The 23,856-nt window shown below is 43.5% G+C and overlaps 1 protein-coding gene across 2 annotated transcripts in view; it reads right to left on the bottom strand.

Annotated features, from left to right (window-relative positions):
• The window catches only part of UIMC1 (ubiquitin interaction motif containing 1), a 114,448-nt gene that overhangs the window by 75,582 nt on the left and 15,010 nt on the right, over positions 1-23,856 (bottom strand). For both annotated transcript variants that reach the window (XM_073651364.1, XM_073651365.1), the window contains exons 3-5: positions 11,783-11,867; positions 9,077-9,204; positions 6,466-7,701 (exon numbers count right to left, since the gene is read on the bottom strand). In XM_073651364.1, the coding sequence (XP_073507465.1) occupies positions 6,466-7,701; positions 9,077-9,204; positions 11,783-11,867 (1,449 nt within the window). The remainder of the gene's footprint in view (positions 1-6,465; positions 7,702-9,076; positions 9,205-11,782; positions 11,868-23,856) is intronic.

Genomic DNA, 23,856 nt, shown 5'->3' with positions numbered 1-23,856 from the left:
TATCACCTGTATGCAGGATTTTGTCTTTAGGTTTATGCTGCCCTATTGGAAGACTGTCACTGACATGTAAATGTCATGCAGTTTTTATAAAATTAAGAGTTGATAAAGCAGGAGCAGATTGGTTGTAAAATTGAGAGCCCAGCCAGCAACGTGCGCCGCCCGGGGAGCCCAGCCAGCGACGTGCGCCACCCGGGGAGCCCAGCCAGCGACGTGCGCCACCCGGGGAGCCCAGCCAGCGACGTGCGCCACCCGGGGAGCCCAGCCAGCGACGTGCGCCACCCGGGGAGCACTGCCAATCAGGGCTATGGAGTCGATAAGCCAAACCACCAACCCAGACTCAATTTCCTTCACTCCCGACTGACTCCAACACAGACTCCACTGGACTGCCTCACTACTGAGCATGTACATCAACTGCAGCACAGATTCATCTCAACTAAAAGCCCAGATCCTTAGATCAGGAACAGACAATTATAGAACATTTCATAACTTTACCAAAGTCTTATAACAAATTTATAGCACATCCTGCATTGTACTACTCAACCCAATTTATTATATATTTTAGAAGTCGGTCTATTTTATGTCGCCTCTACCAAAAACAGACACCGACTCAGACTCCACAACCCTGCAAGGACTTGCGTGGGGTCAGGATTTCTCTATATTCACGAGCTGCGGGTTCCCTTCTTCCACCAGCCACTGACTGACAGCATTCTCACTATTAATGTGCTTGCAGAGAAAAGTGTAAATCAAAGGCAGAGAATAAGGAGAGCCTTCAGCTCATGAATTTGCAGGACTCCCAGGCTTCTGCATAGCAGGAAGAGGACTTCTGACCTCACGAACACCAAGTTATGCAGGCCTCAGATAGGGAATCTGTCACGAGGTTTATGCTGCCCTGTAAGTATTACAGACCATTTTTAGGATACATTGAAACAGTGCAACACTGCCACCTTCTGCTCCCTTAGAAAGAAACTCACAAAGCAAAAGTAATCTTTGGAGTCCAGCTGTCTAAACGTAGCTTAATACAATTGATAAAAAATAGATATTATAATATCTTCACCAATGTATTGGATTATGTGGTATATTGGAGGGGCTCAAGGACAAACTCCAACAGAGAACAACAAGTTGGAAGAGAACCCTTTTTAAACATTATTAATGTAAGGTTAATAAGGTGCCGAGTATGTGCATACACGGGGCTTGAAACGTGGAAAGCAGCATGTGTATTGCTGAAATATGGCTGACGCCCTCCGACACGGACTGTGTTAGGGTGGCCTTCACTTCACCCACACTCCTCGTCTTGACAATAGACATGGTGGAGAAGTGGGTCTTGTTCTTTCTAACAACTGCACCTTCAACCCAATCACATCTCTACCCTCCCTCATCCTTCCTTTTTTTGAAGTGCATTCTGTTCCTCCAACCTCCAAGTGGCCGTCATATACGACCAATGGACCCGGACACTACCTTTATTGACCATTTCTACACCTGGCTTCTAAACTTTCCGTCTGCTGACAGTCCCACCATCATCATGAGTGACTTCAACATCCGTACTGACACCCGCCAGCCTGCAGTGTCCAAACTCCCAGGGCTGTGGAGTCGGTAAGCCATACCTCCGACTCCCCCATACACGGCTCATGTTTAAGTGATAAATTTACTGTAGAACAGATTCATCTCAGCTAAAAGTCTAGACCAGGAATAGAACAGACATTTCATAACTTTCCCAAATTCTTATGAAAAAAATATTCCCCGCAAACTGCACTGAACTACTGTACCCAATTTATTATATATTTTAGGAGTTGGAGTCGGTCCATTTTATACAGGCTCCGATTCCGACAAAATGGACACAGACTAAGACTCTACGAATCCGACTCCACAGCCCTGCAAACTCCAGTCACTTGCTTCATCCTTTAGTCTTATTCAGGGGTCCTCCTCAAGCCACCCACATGGACAGACACACATTAGATCTAATCTTCACCTGCCATGCTACCTATTCTAACCTCGCCTCTCCGGCTATCTGACCACCATCTAACTCACTTTCTCATCCCTGTTTTGCTCACCTATCTCCCATGTTCAGCAACTAACGCACCCCCACAGAAACCTCACATATCAGAAAACTCACATTCTCTGACTATCCTACCACTGTCCTACATATCTTCACTCCACGACACAGACAGTTGTCACATTCGCATCAGCTATTGACTCGGTCACCCTTCTCGTGCATGGCAGAGCGCGACGAATTAATAGATAACCCTGGCACAACAATCTCACTAAAAAGCTTCAGCAAGTGTCCAAGGGTTGCAGAGCAGCACTGGAAGAAAACTCACAAGTAAGAGGACTTCACCGCATTCAAAAAAAGCAACTCTCACATTCAAGTTGGCCCTCACCTCTGCTAAACAACACTCCTTCACCACCCTTGTGTCCTCTTTATCCCACAACAGCTTTTCAACACCTTTAACTCCCTCCTAAGCCCACCACCACCACCTCTCATCTCAGCAGAAGACTTTGCCACATATTTAAAAAATAAGATAGTCCAAACAAGACAAGTCTTTACTGCATAACCACCACAACCCATATGTATAAAAGACCACTGCCCCATCATAGCCTTCCTCCCCACCATCAGTGAAGGAGAACTTTTTCATCTCCTCTCCAAATCCCACTTCACCACTTATGCACATGTCATCCCACCTCCTTTCCAACTTCACCACCACGCTTGTCGCAGACCTAACTCATCTCTTCAACCAAGTATTAACTTCTGGTACCTTACCTTCTGCTTTCAAACACGCCACAATCACAACTATCCTGAAGAAACCATCCCTCAACCCAACCTCTACATCCAGCTATCATCCCATATCGCTGCTCCTATCTGCCTCTAAACTCCTTGAACAGCATAGTTCATGCTGAACTTTCCTCTCATCTTACATCTAACTCACTCTTTCACAACCAACAGTCTGGCTTCCGTCCCCACCACTCCACCGAAACGACCCTGACCAAAATTACTAACGAATGACATGCCGCCAAAGCTAACAGACAATTCTCTATATTTCTCCTTCTAGACCTGTCCTCAGCCTTTGATACAGTCGACCACTCCCTCCTACTACAAATTCTCTCTTTCCTTTGCGTCCAGGATCTTGCTCTCTCCTGAATCTGCTCATACCTTTCCAACCGCACATTTAGTGTCTTATTCCAATACTACCTCCTCATCCCGCCCTCTCTCTGCTGGTGTCTCTCAAGGCTCTGTTATGGGACTTCTACTTTTCTCAATCTATATATTTGGCCTAGGACAACTCAAAGTCCCATAGCTTCCATAACCATCTATACGCTGAAGATATTCAGATCTACCTCTCTGGCCCAGATGTCACCTCTGCTTTCCAGAATCCCAGAGTGCCTATCAGCCATATCCTCCTTCTCATCACGCTAGCTAAAACTAAACGTAGACAAAACGGAACTCATCACTTTTCCTTCATCTCACCTAAACCTCCTACCCAATCTATGACACTTAACGACACTACCCTTTCCGCAGTAGCAGAAGTCCGCTGCATCAAAGTTACCCTTGACTCTCACCTGTCCTTCAAACCCCACGTCCGAGCTCTTGCCATCTCCTGCTGCCTCCAACTCAAAATATTTCCAGAATCCGTCCTTTTCTCAACCCTCAATCTACTAAAATGTTAGTACATGCCCTCATCATTTTCCGCCTCAACTACTGCAATATCCTCCTCTGTAGCATCCCTGCTAACACTCTCGCAACTCTCCAGTCTGTCATTAACTCTGTTGCCAGACTAATCCACCTCTCTCCACGCTACTCCTCTGCAAATCCCTTCATTGGCTCACAATTCCCCAAAGTATCCAGTTCAACTGATAACACGGACCTACAAAGCCATCCATATTCTGTCTCCTCCGTATATCTCCAAACTAATCACCCGATATTCTCCAACACGCAACCTCATACGTTCCTCACCCAATCGCCTCCAAGACTTCTCCCAAGTGTCTCCCATCTGGAATTCTGTGCCTCAACACATCCGGCTATCCACCACAATCGGACTCTTCAGATGAAACTTGAGAACCCACCTCTTCAGGAAAGCTTACAGCCTGCTGCCACCTCAACACCACGAAGCTGCCGCAACCCCCTACCTATTTCCTTCTCCATTATCCATTAGAATGTAATTCCGCAAGGGCAGGGCCATCTTCTTTTTGTATCAGTCTGTCAGTCAGTTTGTTCAGTGTTTTATATTTGTATCCTGTATGTAACCCCTTCTCACGTACAGCACCATGGAATTAATGGTGCTCTAAAAATAAATAAATAATAATAGTGTATCTGCGTGAGACCGTCACTATGTAGAGGTTTTCATGACTGTCTCTCTCAATAATAAAATGACATGATGTGTACTACAGACACCAATACTGGGATATGAAACTACAGTACGGGGACTTTATCATTACTGCTCATACAAACTGCTAAATAACTACTGATACACTAACAGCAGGTACATCAGAGTCCCGATCTCAGCTCCAGCACTTAGATAATGGGGAGTTTACTCCTAAAGCAGGTTTCAGAAGAAGTGTGACACTTATCTGTTGCTGTCTACAGCAGCTCAGTTACCAGATTCTCTTGCCAAATTATCATTTGTTTTTAATTAAGTAAAATATGAAAAATAATTTAAAAAGGTTTGGTATTTCCACTTTTAAACACTAGGGGGGAGCAGTAGCTGAAATTTGTCATGAAAACCTAGTATACAACTAGCTCACATTATGACGGAGTTAAATTGGGGCTGGATTTGCTCACATGTGTGTGATGTCGCTCCTCTCCTCCTCTTCTGGATGTTTGCAACAGGATAAGAAAGAATGAAGTTTAGGATCATATAGCAGAGACATTTTGTTGGTGACTGCCAGTGATGCTGACAAGTACAGTGTCAACCAGGATGGCCGACAGCACCGATTCTGTTAGTTGCTGCTGCTCACTGTATCAAACTGGGGTTAGATACGCGGAGTGTAACACACACTGGGATTATTCACAGCACATGATACACTACACATATCTAAATAAAGGGCTCAATGTAGTGTATTACATGATGGGATTAGATACACCGGTCTGGGGAGTATCACACATGATGATGGCATTAGATACACTGGTCTGGGGCGTATCGCACATTATGATGGGATTTGATACACAGATCTGGGGAGTATTGCAAATGATGATGGGATTAGATACACAGGTCTGGGGAGTATCGCGCATTTCGTTGGTGACTGCCAGTGATACTGACAAGTAGACAGTGTCACCAAGGACGGCCGGCAGCACCGATTCTGATAGCTGGTGCTGCTCGCTGAATCATAAGCTGAGGTTAGATACATGGAGTGTATCACGTGCGCGATTAGATACGCTTAGAGCAACACACGCTGGGATTAGATACAGGGCTAAGTGTAGTGTATCACATTATGGAATTAGATATTAAGCACAGTGGAATGTATCACACAGGATGGGATTAGATACACAGTAGATAATGTATGGAGCAGGGTCACACATTTCTAAGGGAGCAGTAGTGTAATACGTGACCCCGCTCCGTCCACTATATTACTGCTCCCATAGAAGTGGACGGAGAGAGGTCACATATTACACCAGTGCTCCCACACTCCTCTCTCGTCCACACAACTTATCTGCTACTCAGCAGCCTGAGCATAAGGCAGCTTCCTGGTGGAGGAGGCCCCCTGCCATGACATCATCCTGGTAACAGGGGGAAACTGGAGCTCACAGCATAGCTGTGGGCTTCAAAAAAATGGCGCCGATCTCCTCCTCCGTTAGCTGTGACCTGGATAGCCCAGTGGGTGTGCCCAGGTCACAGCAAAGGCAATTTCAATGCAGCATATGCGGTCAGAGACCAACTGCAGAGTCCTATGTACAGGGGCTTGCCGTATTTGAAGTAACTGCTGTTACACACTAGCAAATACAAATGGCAGCCCTCAGTTGTTGAATAAAATAAAAAAATAGTTCAAACAGTGAATTTAATTTTGTATTAAAAATAATTGATTATATAGTCAATAATTATTAATACAAAAATAAAAATCGCGGAAACTTCCCTTTAAAGTCCTACTCCCTAATTGTAGTCCTTTCCTACGACTGTGAATACAGAAATAGCTGACAATCACTGATTAGGCCACCCCAATTAACCTTGTATGATTAAAATGAGAAGGTTGTTAAAAGAAATAAAATATAAGTTAAACTAAATCTTGCCCAGAACACTCCTTAACAATAAAGATTAGATTCCCAAAATAAGAAATGAAAAAAGAGACAAAAAAAGCTTTCCTTCTTAAGATCCTGGTTTTGACTGATAAAAAAGGGCCAAATATTTCATCAAAATTGCACAAAGGCAATCTGCTGTTGCATGAAGGGTGGAAACCAACCACAAAAGTACCATCACCCTCACTAAAAGTTTCATTAAAATGAAATGCTTACGAGACAGGGTAAAATACAAGATCTCCTACCTTTGAGCTATCTATAGCATTCGGAGATGAAGAGCAATGGTCATTCTCCAGGATGGTCTGCGCAGTCTTCTGCCTCTTGCTTGACATAGGCTGTGTGTCTTGACTGTCAGAATTATCACTTTGCTGTTGCTCAGCTTCTTCAAGCTTTTGTGTGTCATCTTCAGCTACAGTGTCTTCAGTCTCTTCTTGGCTAATGTTGCTTTGAGGGTCCTCTTTAGAATTCTCTTGACTTGAAGCTACAAGATGGATTGGTTGCCCATAATCCATCTTATGCAGAAGCTGTCTCTGAGCATTTTTCAAGCTTTTCTGATACACCTCAAGTTGACAGAGTATGACTTTAGTGTACTCACTAGGATCCACACCCTTCGGACAGAAAGGAACACCCCAGTAGTAGTGAACCGTGCCCCCACTTTGATTACATTTGTCTGACCTACAGTCAAAGTATTCAGTGCTACCTATAGACACATTATCCTCACAGGCTATCTCTTTGGTTTTAGTCGAGCACACAGAATCTTTATTCTGACAGTCATTTTGATATGAACTTTCTCCTTGGGAAGATGAGGTAGGTAACACAGGAGAGGAGTCCATCTGGGAACTCTCTGAACAGTGTGTGTGCTGGACATCTAAATCATCCACTAGCCGGTCTGCACTTTGGCTTCTTTCCTGAAATAATCTGCAGGGAATCCGTCTGTGTGAATATGGGAACTTTTTGGGAAAAACAGGGCTTAAAGTAACTTCTCTCACACTGGACAGTTTCACAAAGTCATTACTGGTACATGGAGACAGCGAACTCTGTAGACTTGTTTCTATGCATGAAACTGGATCCTTGCAGTTAGGAGACAAAACGACACTGGAATTTTCCATGATATCTTGACTTAAACGTTGCAAAAGCACACTTAGGCCCATCTCCTTGCTAGAAGATGGAGGATACTTTGGAAAGACAGGGCTCAAAGCAATGTCTTTACCAGGGGACATTTTTATAAAGTCACTACTAGAACATGGAGACAGGGGCACTTGTGGACGGGACTCTATGCATGACACAGGGTCCTTGCAGTTTGGAGAAAACACGACACAGGGGCTGTCCACAATATCTTGACTTAAACGTTGTAAAAGCACAACTGGACTTTTTGTCAAGCCTTCATCGGAATGTCTAGACACCTGAGATAAACATGGTTCTTTACTTGAAGGAGGAGTTTCATTTCTGGCACTAATGGGAACGTCAGGAACTTGGCAGCTCTGAAAATTATACAAAATATTTTCTATCACTATATACCAGCTAAACCAGGTTAAAGGAGTTTTCTAGCTTTGTCAATAAGAATTTAATCACAGTATAAAGAACAGATACAAGACTTCTAATATGTTACTTTGTGTTTAATAACCTCACCACCTTTAACATCAATACTTGCAATCAGTGGATACCTAAATTAAAATCTAGTATTCACAATCCTCTGTAAAAACATGACAAACCTCTCCCTCCTCATGATAGTTTGTTACAACTTATCAATGTAGATTAATGTATCAGCCATGTTACACTGGAAACAACTCAAGCCACCTCTCAGCAGTGAGCAGGTGTAGTAGTTTCCTCTGTCCTACAATTTAGGCATATCTACAGAGCAAAATGCTATCTCAGATTGCTCCAAAAAAGCTGGTAGAGATGCGCAGTGTTTTCATTGATTATGATGCTTTTTATGCCTCACCGGACAGTCTGCAAAAGTGTCCAGAAAAGAAGTGGTTAAGTGGAGCCCTCAAATGTACGACATGTGTTATTATGAGGAACGGGTCAACCAAATAGCAACAAAATTGTGCCAAAATTTTGGTCCAAAATATTGGGCTTGCGTAAGCTAACCAAGAGTCGGTGATGTCAAGAAAAGTGCTAAACACTTCCAGCAGATGTGCCAAATCTCTCTCACAGCGTGCCGGCCATCTTCTGCCTTCCAAGTCTAGTTTTAACTACTTCCAAAAAAAGTGACCTAAAAGTGAAGGCTCAAGGCAGAGCAAGATCCATGCACATCACTCTTGCCTGCTTATGGCAATAGTTCTGGCAGTGGCACTAGGATTTAAAGAAATCACTTATATTAGAATATCAGGGGGGTTTACACTATTAAGACTCCCCTTGCCTAACCGATGCTGGACTGGGACTAAAATTCAGCACCAAGTTGATATAGACAACTCTGCTTTCTCGTAGTTAAATTCTTGTCAGCCTTGTTGTGAAGAATCGCCTAAAGGAGTATAGCGGAAATCAGGGTCATGCTACACAGCAGACAGAATTGCTGAGCTCCTGTATAATCGAATGCACACAGTGATGTACAAGCACAACAAGAAATCTATAAGCCGTACACTGCTTTGTGCATGCATCCATGCAGGAGCTCCCTGCACCGTCCCCAAGACTGAAAGCGATAGGTCTGAAAGAGGATATAAATTCATTTTCTTCCTGTAGTCGCGCTTCCAGTAAGGAAACCAGGCAGGATTTTAATGCCATTTACCAGCAGACTAACCCTCTATCTGTAGGGAAGTAGCGCTTCTGGACAAGACAGCTACTGCTTAACAAATAAAAAAAGGAAACATTTAGAAAACAGTAAATGCATATTTAGCTTATGTATAGTATACTTACATGAAGACTTTCTTGAATTGCTTTTTTTATCAGTTCGTCCTCTTCTTCCTGGGTGTACTCTTCTTGCTTGGTTTGCTCCTGCTGACTCATCTCTACTGCCAGAGCCAACTGTTCTTCCTCACTCATTTCTAAAATGTAAGATATATATCCTAACATCACTTCAAAAGTCAAAATGGTGTAGGGTTTTCATTGAAGAGGTTTTCAGGGAGAGAAAAAAAAACACAACTTAAAGTCTGGCAGTTTCACACCCTCCTGATTAATTCCATGATGATCAGGCAAAGCGCTCGTAAAGGGAATGTATAATCAGAAATGACCTATGGTTTAAATCAGGTTTTTGTGTTATATATATATATATATATATATATATATATATATATATATATATATATATATATATATATATATATATATATATATATATATATTATATATTATATATATATTATATATATATTTTTTTTTAACATTTTTGCCAAATTTTTTATATCATGGTATGAATTAAAAAAGAATATCAGAAATGTAGTAATTTTTACACTGGCTATTTTAGATTCCAACTTCCTATCGTCTTATGAAGAGTTTTAAGAAGTCTCATCATCATCGAAGGCAGGATTAAAATGACAGATTGACCACTATACACATCTGACAGCACAGAATCCACCATTCACAAAAGGTGAGGATGTCACAGCTGACCCTGCTGCCCCCTTCACAATAATCTGTACCTCACACTCATCAGATGCTTCTATACAAAAGATAGAAAGGGTCTGAGTTAGTCAATTGCTGCTAAAGTATATACGGAATCCAGAAAGAAGAGGAAATAGGAGTCTAGAAAAGCACCAACGACCAGTGTGAAAATTGCAAGATTTCTAATATATGTTTTTAATAAAGTTTGTGATCTGAAAAAAAAAATTGTCCAAAAAAATACATTTAAACACAAAAACCTGATTTAAACAATAGGTACATTTTCTGTTAAGCATTTCCCCCACTAACAGAGAACTGTGCAGGTATAAAATCACAGCCACACAGTCCTCTCATTCATTGCCCATCATGGATCTACTGTATATGTTCACTGAAGAGCAGAAAGGCTAAGCTGATTTTTGAGAGAGGTCGGAATGGGTGCAGGCAATTGTGCTACCCTGAAAGAAAAAAGGTCAGAACACAAATATTTTTTTAGGACTTCCATATTAAAACGATTGTCCGGTCACAACAAGTTATCACCTATACGAAGGATAGGGAATAACTACTTGATTGATGGGCATCCAATCACTGGTGCCAGCACTGACCAACAGAATGGGGCACTTCTATCCCTGTTAAAATGGAGACAAAATCAAGGCTGTGGAGTTGGTAAGCCAAACCACCGACTCTTCAATTTCCCTGACTTCCCACTCCAAGTGTCACGGGTGTGTCAGGTGTACTAGACAGTAACTCTGGTTCTGGCTGTAGAAGGTCACTGCATTTGGCATTGTCAGATGACTTCTAAATTCTTCTCACTTTAAGACCCAGGGGCGACCTCCCTCCTGCTGTCAACTGACACACCCTTGCAGGGGAGTTAAAAACCCTCAGTTTGCTGCAGGGAACCGCTGGTGATATTTCTATGTTCCTTGGCTCTGGCAGTCGGCTGGCTTTTTCTCCGGTGCCCTTGGAGGACAGTTGATGTTTCCCCTCTGGTGTCTGCTCAAGATAATTTATCACCTTTATTTGTCTTCCTTGTTGTCTTTAGTTTGTAGTGGGACCTGACCAGTGCTCACCCCTCCCTATCTAGGGCCTAGCTCTAGTGATATACAGGGCTTAGGTTTCCTGCTCGGCGATTGATGTGGAACCAATATAGGGATGGTAGGGTAGGCAAGGTATTATTAGATCTGCCTAGGGGTCTCCACTTCCCCTTTCCCTAGTGTTTGGGCTTCTTTCCCCTCTTCCCTTTGGGTTGCACTGAGTCTTTCCCACACCTTGCGTGACACCAAGACTCCGACTCCACAGCACTGCCTCACTACTGAGCATGTACATAAAGTGCAGCACAGATTCATCTCAACTAAAAGCCCAGATCCTTAGATCAGGAACAGAAAGACATTTATAGGACATTTCACAACTTTCCCAAATTCTTATGAAAACATTTACAGCAGATAGTCGGAGTCAGTCCATGTTATGCCGACTCCAACTCCGACTCCACCAAAATTGACACTGACTCAGACTCGATGACTCCGACTCCACAGCTCTGGCACAAATGCCCAACCTGTGCTCCCTTTATACCCTATGATGCTGTGCTCAGCCTCTTCCAGCACAATAAATGTAGCAACGTTCGGAGACCGACCTGCGAGGCCATCTTGTAACAATAATAAATTAAAAATAAAAATCGCTGCCCTGTATAAAAATTCCCTAATCGGCCTTTTGGTGCAGGTCCCAGAGGTGGAACACCCACTGATCAGAAAGTTATCAGCTATCTTGGAAATAGGAGATTAGTTGTTTTAACCAGACAACCCCTCCAAACCCTTCACCAAACATCCCACGAACCCCTCCTACTTTGGAATTTAGATGCATGTTAAACATAGATGACTGATTGTTCATGGGGCATCACCTATGAAAAATACAGACCAACACAGCAACTTTTATCTAACGTGTATGGCTAGCCTATGCTTTTGATGACAAAACACTGATTGATATTCTACACTGAATTTTGCACACAACACTTATTTGCCATCACTGAATCCTTACGTGCAATTTTTCTTTTGACTGGCAAAGGTTTTCGGTACAGTGGAGGCTTGCGCCTCTTTTTCGGTATCATACTTTCATGCAGTTCCTGAAAAAAAGAAAAGATAAAAAAAAACATCTTTTCAATATAATAAAAGCCTACAAGGAGAAGAAAGCTATTATTTACGGAGAATTGTAGCAGTCATAAAGAATAGTACATGTCTGAAGTAAAATACATTTCAGGAAAATAATATTTAAATGTCACTAAGTTTCCATGACAACCATATACCTTGCAAAGTTCTAAAAGCAAACAAGCAACTAAGTCAGAGAAGTAGTGTATGCAGAACAGAAAAGCCATTACCATCCAGCCTGAATTAGTGACTGCTGATTACAATATGGAAAGCATTTTACTTCTCGTTTGTCTTCACCATTATATGCTGCCATTGCCTCAAAACTTAAAGGGTAACTATTATTACCAATAATATGCTCTAAATTCATTCTATGTACCCGTGTATCTATGCAATGTTATCTGAGGGAAGGGAAAAAAAAACAACTTACCTCCATTATGAGATAATAAATAATATATATATATATATATATATATATATATATATATATATATATATATATATATATATATATATATATATATATATATATATATATATATATATATATATATATATATATATATATATATTATATATATATATATATATATATATATATATATCTCCAGCAATCTGCATAATATTCTAGGAGGTTCTTTCACCTCATCTGGAGTAATGCTGTGATGTATATGTGCCCACTGCAGCCAATCACTGGCCTCAGTGGTCTCTTATCCGACATGCAGGCATCACTGCAGAGGCAAGTGGTGATTGGCTGCAGCACTCACATGCACACGTACAGTGTCTGCTGTAGTTTTGCCATTAGGATGGCAGGGAAAACATTTTTTTCTTAAGTGAACTATTCCTTTAAATGGAATATGTCAGCAGGTTTTTACTACCCCATCTGAGAGAAACACGATGTAGGGGCAGAGACTCTGATTTCAGCGAGGTGCCACTTATTGAGCTGTTTACTTCAGTTCTCTTATTTATCTGCTGCAGATCTACCAGTTCTCTGTTCTCCATCCACACCACTGATTGGCAGCTTTCTGCCTATGCACTGTGTACACAGAAAGATGCCAATCAGTGGTGAGGGGCATGATTATACAAAGCTCATGAACATGGCAGCAGGTTTACTAGTCCTTAAGAGATCATTTCCTTCTGATAAAACAGGGAATTTATCAAAATTACAACAAAGCAGTCCAGTAAGTGATAACGATGGAATCGTTTAGATAGGTCAAATGTGGTGACAGATTCCCTTTAAAGCTCCACTCCAGAGTTTTCTTTCTATATTACCGCTGGAGTGGTGTCACTAATCTAAGTTCTCTGTCCCCAGTATTATATTTACCAGCAGCTGTCTTCAGATGTCTTCTGCAGGTTGTAACCCGCTGGATCGCTCCACTGTTCGCTAAGTGAACCGGAAGTCACTATTCAATGTAAGTCTATGAGGGCCAGAATGATGCCTGAACAAGGCTCTCATAGACTTGCATTGAGAGCTTGTAACCGTTACTTCTGACGTCCGGTCAGTCACAAGTTGTGATCACAAAATAGAAGATCAGGACCAAAGTGACGGCATGAAAAGTTGAAGACAGCAGTTGGTAAGTATAATACAAGGGTCAGGGAACTTAGATAAAAAGTGCTGTCCACTACTAGGAAAACCCCTTCTTGAACTAAATGTTTCGTCCTGATAAAATAAAAAAAAACACCTATACTCGCCTCCCATGGTGGCACCATTCCAGCACTCACGGTCCCGAAGCTCTGGTGCGGTGTTATGGCACATGGTGCCCGACACCCAACTCAGACTTCCTCTTCATGTTCAATCCAGGCGCAGACAGTGACGGCAGCACTGATTGGGCGCCGGGGACCACACCGCACCAGAGCTCCAGAACCGCGAGTGCAGACACAGCTGGAACGGCGCCGGCACAGGAGAGTATAGGTTTTTATTTTATTTTATCGGGGCCAAACATTTAGTTCAAGAAGGGGTTGTCCTAATAGTGGAGAACCCCTTTAATGGCACCACTCCAGAGCTAAAATATAAAAGCTTGAGTGAGGCTTTAAATTGACCAAAACTTTTCTGACACAAATAGGATTTTCTAAAACCTTTCATAAGTATAGTACATTTGTTGAAGCTCTTGGTGAGAAATATGATTATTTAGGACAAAACGCTCCATAAAAGGTATGTAGTGAATTATTTACATAAACTCATTATGTAAGGATTACATAAATACACTATGTTATAATCACTGCTTGCTGGATTTAGAAGGTACAGCCAATATCATACAAATGAAATACTGTCCGCTAGCCTAGCATCGTATCCAACCCTGATGTTCTCACTTTGGGTCATTTAGAACAGAGGTCCCCAACCGCCGGTCCGCGGACCAGGACCGGGCCGTTGGGGTTTTTCAGCCGGTCCGCGGGGAGAGGGGGCCCCTCCAGCCTCCAGCAGGGCCGCCATCAGGGCATGACTGCCCTGACTCCAGTATGGGGCCCGGCCGGTAGGAGCCCCCCTCTTGTGCGTCTCTCTCCTCATGGGGCCCCCGGCCGCATGCTAAGCGCCGGGTCCGGGACATCTTAGCGCTGCGCTGCTGCGGCAGCACCTTCATGATTCCCCTGACTTCCGGTCATGTGACGGTGCCGTCACATGGCCGGAAGTCAGGAGAACCTGGTGTCAGCGATTTGGACGAGCGCCAGGATTCTGCAGGGATCGCATGGGGGTAAGTATAACAAGTTTTATTTTTTTTTAAATACAATTAACTAGGAGTGGGGGGAATGGGAGATGCACATGGGGGGGAGGGGAGAGATGAGAGATGCACATGGGGGAGGGGAGAGATGAGAGATCCACATGGGGGGGGAGGGGAGAGATGAGAGATGCACATGGGGGAGGGGAGAGATGAGAGATCCACATGGGGGGAGGGGAGAGATGAGAGATGCACATGGGGGGAGGGTAGAGATGAGAGATGCACATGGGAGGGAGGGTAGAGATGAGAGATGCACATGGGAGGGAGGGGAGAGATGAGAGATGCACGGGGGGGTGAGAGATGCACGGGGGGGGTGAGAGATGCACGGGGGGGTGAGAGATGCACGGGGGGGTGAGAGATGCACGGGGGGGTGAGAGATGCACGGGGGGGTGAGAGATGCACGGGGGGGTGAGAAATGCACGGGGGGGTGAGAGATGCACGGGGGGGTGAGAGATGCACGGGGGGGTGAGAGATGCACGGGGGGGTGAGAGATGCACAGAGGGGGATGAGAGATGCACAGGGGGGGATGAGAGATGCACAGGGGGATGAGAGATGCACAGAGGGGGATGAGAGATGCACAGAGGGGGATGAGAGATGCACGGGGGGTGGATGAGAGATGCACGGAGGGGGATGAGAGATGCACGGGGGGTGGATGAGAGATGCACGGAGGGGGATGAGAGATGCACGGAGGGGGATGAGAGATGCACGGAGGGGGATGAGAGATGCACGGAGGGGGATGAGAGATGCACGGAGGGGGATGAGAGATGCACGGAGGGGGATGAGAGATGCACGGAGGGGGATGAGAGATGCACGGAGGGGGATGAGAGATGCACGGGGGTGAGCTGCACATGGGGGGGTGAGAGATGCACATGGGGGGGTTATGTTTACATAACTTTGTTGCCTTATGAAGGGCGGGGGGGGCCCCCAAAAATTTCTTGCACAGGGGCCCACTACAGTCTGTGTCCGCCCCTGGGATGACGTAAATGCAGCTGAACAGCAGCTGTCAGGACAGCTGCCCTGTCCTGCTGCAGGGCGTGATGGGGCCTCAGTGATGCGGCTCCTGGCACAGCACATTATGTGGGGCTCCTGGCATAGCTCCTGGCGGGGACCTGGTCTACACTATATGGTAAGTATGCACTAAACTCCAAATCCCTCCATTACCCCGCCCCCATATGACCAAAGCCCCGCCCACCCCACCCCCTCCTTGCTGGGCCATGGAAAAATGATCTTGCTTCAAGTCGGTCCCTGGTGCAAAAAAGGTTGGGGACCACTGATTTAGAAGGTGGTCAGATCAGAACTTGTGGTCAGAATACAGGTACAGAAATAACTATCTGCACAGCACATTAAATCCATTAACAACTTTCTGAACACTTTTGCTCAGTTTTTGCTCTTTTTTCATTCCCGTTGCTCCCCTGAGTATTCGGTTTATTTTTTTAAATCCACCATACTGTTCCAGAAGTATGGAAGTTTTTATTTTCTGCTAATTTGTAGTGTCTTTACCAAGGTGCTGTTGTTCATAGGGTAATAAAAACCAAAAGCCACGCCCCATAGAATCATGAGAGCCAAGCCCACTTGGAAAAGACCATTATAATTAGCACAAACTAAAACGACCCATATCACTGTAACTGTACAGCTGATTAAAAAAACAAAGATTACTCAAGGGAGCAGAGGTAATAAAATAAGAGGAAAAACTGTCCACTTTAAGTCCTCTTTAGATTACTCACTAGATTCACACTGTCTGAACCACGAGCAGCATTACTCAGTGTCTGGCCGCACAATTTCAGCCAGGGATGTTTTACCCTGAAGCAATTTGAAGAAGAGGCTCAGGACTATAGGGAGAGATGGGACTATTCCAACGAGGCCCCCAACTGGCTTCTCCCCAACCCATGCCAGGTGATTGACAGGTCTCTTACAGTAAACACACATGGGAGGGACCTGTCAATCACCTAGAGCAGGACATGGAGAAGCCAAACCTCCGATTCCTCAATTTCCACGACTCCGACTCCCTCATACACGGCTCATGTTTAAGTGATAAATATACTGTAGCACAGATTCATCTCCTCTAAAAGTCTAGACCCTTAGATCAGGAATAGGACAGACATTTATAGGACATTTCATAACTTTCCCAAATTCTTATGAAAAAATATTCCCCACAAACTGCATTGAACTACTGTACCCAATTTATTATATGTTTTAGGAGTTGGTCCATTTTATACCGACTCCACCAAAATGGGCTCCGACTCCACAGCCCTGCGGCCGGGGGCCACGCCGGCCTAGTCATGGCTCTCCTTATAACTCCTGGTGGCATTTCAAACTATGTTTTCCCAATAAAAACATACCTGGCTGCAATCCCCCAGGCAGGCACAGATTCATGCTGCCTGTAGTTTGGGGAGAATTAATCTAGTGACAGCTTCCCTTTAAAGGATAGTCAGTTTATTTTTTGTTTTGTTTTTCTCTGGCTTGCTCACTGTAAAATTCATAAAATTTGCTTTATTCACCCACCAGAGGCCCAGCGCTGCCTCTCTGCCATGGACCCAAGGCTTTGTTGTCGTGATATTATGGCTGCAGCCTGACTACAGCACACTTGACTGCTGCTACCAATCACTAGGCTCAGTGGGCATGCAGATATAATTGGCATTAGGCTTTTTAACCTAGTGATTGGCTGCAGAGGTATTGTGCGCTGTTGCTGCAGTTACAGCCTGTCAACAAACACCAGTGGCAGCTAAGCAGAGTTGGGTCTGCAATGAGTGAGTAAAGCTTATTTTATTATTTTACAGTGGGCAAGTCAGAGAAATTAAAAAATAAAATACTGGAAAACTCCTATAAGTTCTTGATCCAAGATCAATCCTTGTTTCTTAGTTCTGCTCCGATAGTCTGTGCTAGATGACAGTCTTCTGCAAATAGGACACATTGCAATCCCTTCTAATCAAAGCAAAGTTGAGATGACAATATGAAAAAGATTTTCCGGTTTCAGTAATCTATAGCCCCCAGGTGTAAGTCAATGTAAAAAAGAAAATCCTATGCTTTACCCTCCCCAGGTCCAGCTGCTGCCCCAGTCACATCAACATCGCTGCAGCCAATTACTGAGCTCACAGGGAACAGTAGCAAACACCGGGCAATGGCGGAGGCACAGCGCTGGAACTGGGAGGATAAGTAAGGTTTTTTTGTTTTTTATATTGAACTCACCTGGGGACAATAGTTTACTGAAATGAGAAAACGCATTCAATTTTGCTCTGCCTTGGATCAAGAACCTAAATTTGTTAAAGGTGTCTGAAAGTGTTCATTTGTACCTGACGTTTTTGATATGTCTACTGGACACATTTTTGGAGCACTAACCATACTCCTAAATTAGTTGAAAGTCAGATCTGCACAGGTTGTTCCCAAAAACTGAATTATGTCCTCACCTAGAGTTGAAGCAACTGCTCCAGACTACATAAATAAAGCAACACAAGGCCACCGATTTGGGGAAGGGGGTGTTATACTATCCTTATTAAATTTAATATAGCATAACCAGAATATTGTGAATTCTGCCGAAATATCCCTAGGTGATTCAAAAGCAATAAAAGAAAACTTCAATCTTAAACTGGAAGGAAAAAAAAAGGAAAAAGATTTTATGATAAACATGGGGCAATGGTGCCACCTTGAGGCCAAATGCCTTACTTTACCCAGCTGGCACTGTGATATTATAATTCAGGAACGCTTCTCTGCAATGTTCGTTCTCCTCATTTCTTAAATGGCACAGCTGCCTTCCTGTGTTTATCATTTAATGAATAAGAAATTTAATAATTGCTCTTGCAGTCATTAAAATGCAAACAGGGCTTGCGGAGTACATGCGCTTTCTCCCCAGAAGCTCCCAAGTGCTCCTTTAGCATATTTCTTATGCTGAGCAGTTTCCCTACTCTCGTACATCAACCCAAATCCTACAGGATTCACGCAATAAACGGCACAGCTTTCAGATTCTGCAGCTCTTAATCATCTGTGTCGATGGAAATGCAATGGCTGCTTAAAGCGATACACATGGCTAAGCAGACAGGGCTGGGCTGCTACAGGGAGCAACACGTGGATGGAGTAGAGATCATTGCTGGGAGGTGGAGACCAAAGTCTGAATGGGAGGATAAAACAGGACAAATCCTACTTCTTCCGTATCAGCTAACCCCCAGACCAGCCACCCTGTTACAGACTGAACAGAACTATGGTCAAGCTCACACATTTATAAATCGCCTCTACTGTAGAATTATTTCTTCATACCAGGTAGTAAGGTCAGGAAACAGCAGTAAAGCCTTCTGATATTGACCGGTACTGTCAGAGCTCTAATCACCTATAGCTTGTTATCGGTGTCAGCCAACGTCACAGGGTGCTGCCTCAAGAGGAGCGCTCAGATCTATGGACATGGCTATTTTTGAAAATACTTCTATTACCCCATAATAAAACTGTAGAACTTTTTTGTTAAAGGGAATTTGTTACCTGTTTTTGCTATGTAATCTGAGAGCAGCATAACGTAGGGGCAGAAACAGCGATGTCTCCCGTACTGGTCTGTATACTGTCATTTTGATACAAATCACTGTTTTCTCTGCTGTAGATCTAGCAGAGCCCTGTATAACCCTGCCCACACTACTGATTGGCAGCTTCCTGTCATTGTCAGCTTTCGGGGTACACTGCACAATCAGTGACGGAGACAGGGTTATACAGAGCTAGAGGCACAAGGCACCTAGCCCTGTAGTATAATCTCCTGCTGATAAAACACTGATTTTATTAAAACTACAACAAGAAGCCTAATAAGTGACACATCCCTGGAATCAGGCTCTCTGCACCTACATCCTGCTGATCTCAGATTACATAGCATAAACCTGCTGATAGATTCTGTTGCAAACTATGTGCTGTGCCATTCCTCAAAGAAACTTATGAATAAATTGACACTTGGGTGTTAACAATTGGGTGTGGTTCCCTGCACTGTCAGCTACTGTCCAATTAAAGCAGACAGCACCAGACTATGACAGGACACCCCCACCCGACAAGGTAAAAGTCCAATTTTTAATTTGTTTGTGAATATATAGGAATAACAGAAAACAAAGTTATAACAAAAGATGATGCAGCATTGTATAACAACGTTTTGGGTTATATACCCTTCATCAGGTCACCCGCTGTAGCTATATGGCTTGTGTGTAGTGGTTCAAGGTCTGGGGTGTTATTCTCCAAAGGCAAATCAGTGTAGGTAGGTCCAGTTAGCCTCTCAGAGTGGCAGAAGATGCGGTGTTCATGTTCCAACATCTGGGGTACTGGTAACCATTTTGGCCACATACCGAAAGGGAATCTGTTATTAGATTTTTGCCACCTTATCCGAGAGCTGCATAATGAAGAGACAAAGACCCTCATTCCAGCACTGTATCACTGGATCTACTGCTTACAGTAGTTTTGATAATCTCCTGCTGATAAAAACAGTGGTTTTGTCATTAGTGGACTAGTAAACCTGCTACCAGGTAGTCCTCCATATTCATGAGCTCTGTAGAAGCCCAAACCCCCCCAACTGATTGTACACTGTGCATAGAAAGTTGCCATAGACTGAAAGCTGCCCATCAGTGGTGTGGGCGGGGTTATACAGAGCTCAGCATTTGGAGAACTGATAGATCTGCAGCAGAGAAAACAGGGATTTTATCAAAACTGCAGCAAGCAGTCCAGTAAGTGACACATCACTTGTCTCTGCCCCTACATCATGACGCTCTCAGTAAAAACCTGGTGACAGATTTCTTTGAGCCCCATCCACTTCAACAATACCTTAGTAATTTTGTACATCTACATCAAGAAAGTGAAAACTGTAGTTGTAATGGTATAATGTTTAAGAGACAGGACCTATTTAGATGAGGTCCCATTGATGCAGCACGTAACAATTTCATCTAATTGTGTGCCAATATTTTCACATTGAAAGTTGCGCAGCTTTGTTGCTTGTCTTCTTTTACGTAGCCACAATAGATTATATAGTAGTAGTATATCTTTTTCGGTGTAAATGTGCTAGCTGCTCATCTGCAGATCAGCTCCTATTAACATGAATAGGAGCTGATCTGCAGTACCTGGGAGCAGCGGCTACACATTAAATGGAGCTGTGCTGGTCAGCTCTGTTCAGTATTTACATTTGGCTGCCGGCGAAGCTAATAATATGCCATCAATGATAAGTCTCCAATACTATATGCCTGGACGACCCCTTTAACATAGAAAAAGACACTTATGCAAAATAATAGATATAAAAACCATAGTGTTGTTTTATTAGGAACAAATCTAAAAAGCGTAAAAAAAGAAGCAGATCTTCCCTATGAGAGGTATATGCTGCTACACTTGCAAGTAAATGATAATCAAATTATTTCACGTCTTTTCACATATTGTCAGCTTTCCATGAAGTTAATTAAGCATTAAACCTCCTTGTTAACAGATGGGTATGTGGTAGAATGACAATTTATTGTAACTTTTCTTTTATATTAAAAGTGTAGTCTAACACCTTTCATTTTCAATGCAAAAACATAGGCGTTAAACATTCTCATTGATAATTTTGGAAGGCACATGAATCCTTCTGGAGAAGTCAGATGAAAGATGACATAGTAAGCATATAATACAAATGTATTAAGATGAACATCTGCTCAACTATGAGAGATACAAATGCTGCAAATTAGCTGGAATATTTCTTAGTGCATTTTACTTTGAAGCAGAAATCAGGTATGAGTAATCCTATTGGACTACAGAAGGTAACTCAAAAGCCTTCTGCTAACATGCAACTTGGCTCAGAACGTCTCTTAAAGCACCACTCCAGCAGTTTTTGTTTTTTTAATTGCAGAGCTGGAGTGGTGCCACTAATATAAGTTCCCTGACTCTAGTACTATACTTACCAGCGGCAGTCTTCTTCTGTTATCAGCACCGCTCCGGTCGTCTTCTGCAGTTTGTGACTTGCCAGATCACTCAAGTGTTTGCTTTGCGATCCGGAAGTCACATCTCTATGTACAGTGGGTACGGAAAGTATTCAGACCCCTTTCAATTTTTCACTCTTTGTATCATTGCAGCCATTTGGTAAATTCTAAAAAGTTCATTTTTTTCTCATTAAAATACACTCTGCATCCATTCTTGATTGAAAAAAAAAAAAAAAAAACACAGAAATGTAGAAATTTTTGCAAATTTATTAAAAAAGAAAAACTGAAATATCACATGGTCATAAGTATTCAGACCCTTTGCTCAGACACTCATATTTAAGTCACATACTGTCCATTTCCTTCTGATCCTCCTTGAGATGGTTCTACTCCTTCATTGGAGTCCAACTGTGTTTAATTACACTGATAGGACTTGATTTGGAAAGGCACACACCTGTCTATATAAGACTGCACAGCTCACAGTGCATGTGAGACCAAATGAGAATCATGAGCTCAAAGGAACTGCCCAAGGAGCTCAGAGACAAAATTGTGGCAAGGCACAGATCTGGCCAAGGTTACAAAATAATTTCTGCATTACTCAACGTTCCTAAGAGTACAGTGGCCTCCATAATCCTTAAATGGAAGAAGTTTGGGACCACCAGAAGTCTTCCTAGACCTGGCCATCCAGCCAAACTGAGCAATTGTGGGAAAATAGCCTTGGTGAGAGAGGTAAAGAACAACCCCAAGATCACTGTGGCCGAGCTCCAGAGACGCAGTAGGGAGATGGGAGAAAGTTCCACAAAGTCAACTATCACTGCAGCCCTCTACCAGTCGGGCCTTTATGGCAGAGTGGCCCGACGGAAGCCTCTCCTCAGTGAAAGACATATGAAAGCCCGCATAGAGTTTGCTCAAAAACACATGAAGGGCTCCTCGACTATGAGAAATAAGATTCCCTGGTCTGATGAGACGAAGGTAGAACTTTTTGGTGATAATTCTAAGCGGTATGTGTGGAGAAAACCAGGCACTGCTCATCACCTGCCCAATACAATCCCAACAGTGAAACATGGTGGTGGCAGCATCATGCTATGGGGGTGTTTTTCAGCTGCACGGACAAGACGACTGGTTGCAATTGAGGGAAACGTGAATGCGGCCAAGAACAGAGATATCCTGGATGAAAACCTCTTCCAGAGTGCTCTGGACCTCAGACTTGGCCAAAGGTTCACCTTCCATCAAGACAATGACCCTAAGCACACAGCTAAAATAAAGGAGTGGCTTCAGAACAACTCTGTGACCATTCTTGACTGGCCCAGCCAGAGCCCTGACCTAAACCCATTTGAGCATCTCTGGAGAGACCTGAAAATGGCTGTCCACCAACGTTGACCATCCAACCTGACGGAACTGGAGAGGATCTGCAAGGAAGAATGACAGAGGATCCCCAAATCCAAGTGTGAAAAACTTGTTGCATCATTCCCAAGACGACTCATGGCTGTACTAGCTCAAAAGGGTGCTTCTACTCAATACTGAGCAAAAGGTCTGAATACTTATGAGTGACGGGTAGATACCACACATACTGCAGAAGCATCCAGCAACCAGAGGGGTTAACAGGGTGCAGTGGGCCAGGCCTGCTCAGAGAGACTGGGTAATGTGAGTTCTCAGTTGTGGAGCAAGCTGGAAAGATGCAGACCTCTTCACCAGGTTGACCAGGGTGCTGGGACACTACCCCACTGCAACTGCCACCCGGTTGCTTGTGGTATCTACACCAGAAAGTAGTGGAGTAAGGAGATAGCTGCTGCAGAGCAGGTGCAGGAATCTAACACCATGTCTGAGGACTGGGCTTTTCTTGCTGTTCAACCCCCCTCGTACCTCACTGTACTGAAGGTAAAAGTCAGGGATGCTGTGGACCGGGGATTGTTGATGGGAACACTGATTAATGAGGTCAAGAGAGATGGAATAGGAATGTGTGAACATGTGCTGCTTTTAAAGCCAATAGATTTGTGCTGGACTGTCCTAATGAGAGAGAGATTATGGTTACTGTGCCTTGAAGAGAAGATTCTTATTACTGGAGCCTGTTGCCCCCAAGTACTTGAATTGCACTGGACGTGCTGGGAGAATAAAGTTTACTGTCAAACTTTATTGAGGACCCTTGTCAGATGTGTCTGGTCAACTGAATCTATCATGTGCCTGAGAGAAGCTGCAGCCTATGGTCGCCCTGAGTAACGGTTTCCCCAGGATTCCAACAAATTCATGTAACCGGTCTCGCCCCTATCTGAACTTAGGCGGCTTGCGTGTAACATATGACCATGTGATATTTGTTTTTCTTTTTTCATAAATTTGCAAACATTTCTACATTTCTGTTTTTTTTTCAGTCA

This window comes from Phyllobates terribilis, unplaced genomic scaffold, assembly GCF_046119375.1.
Source record: "Phyllobates terribilis strain yellow unplaced genomic scaffold, ASM4611937v1 Scaffold_11__3_contigs__length_659146591, whole genome shotgun sequence".
NCBI classification, from domain to species: domain Eukaryota; kingdom Metazoa; phylum Chordata; class Amphibia; order Anura; family Dendrobatidae; genus Phyllobates; species Phyllobates terribilis.
The sequence above is the reverse complement of the archived record's forward strand: the minus strand, read 5'-3'. Positions and strand labels throughout refer to the sequence as shown.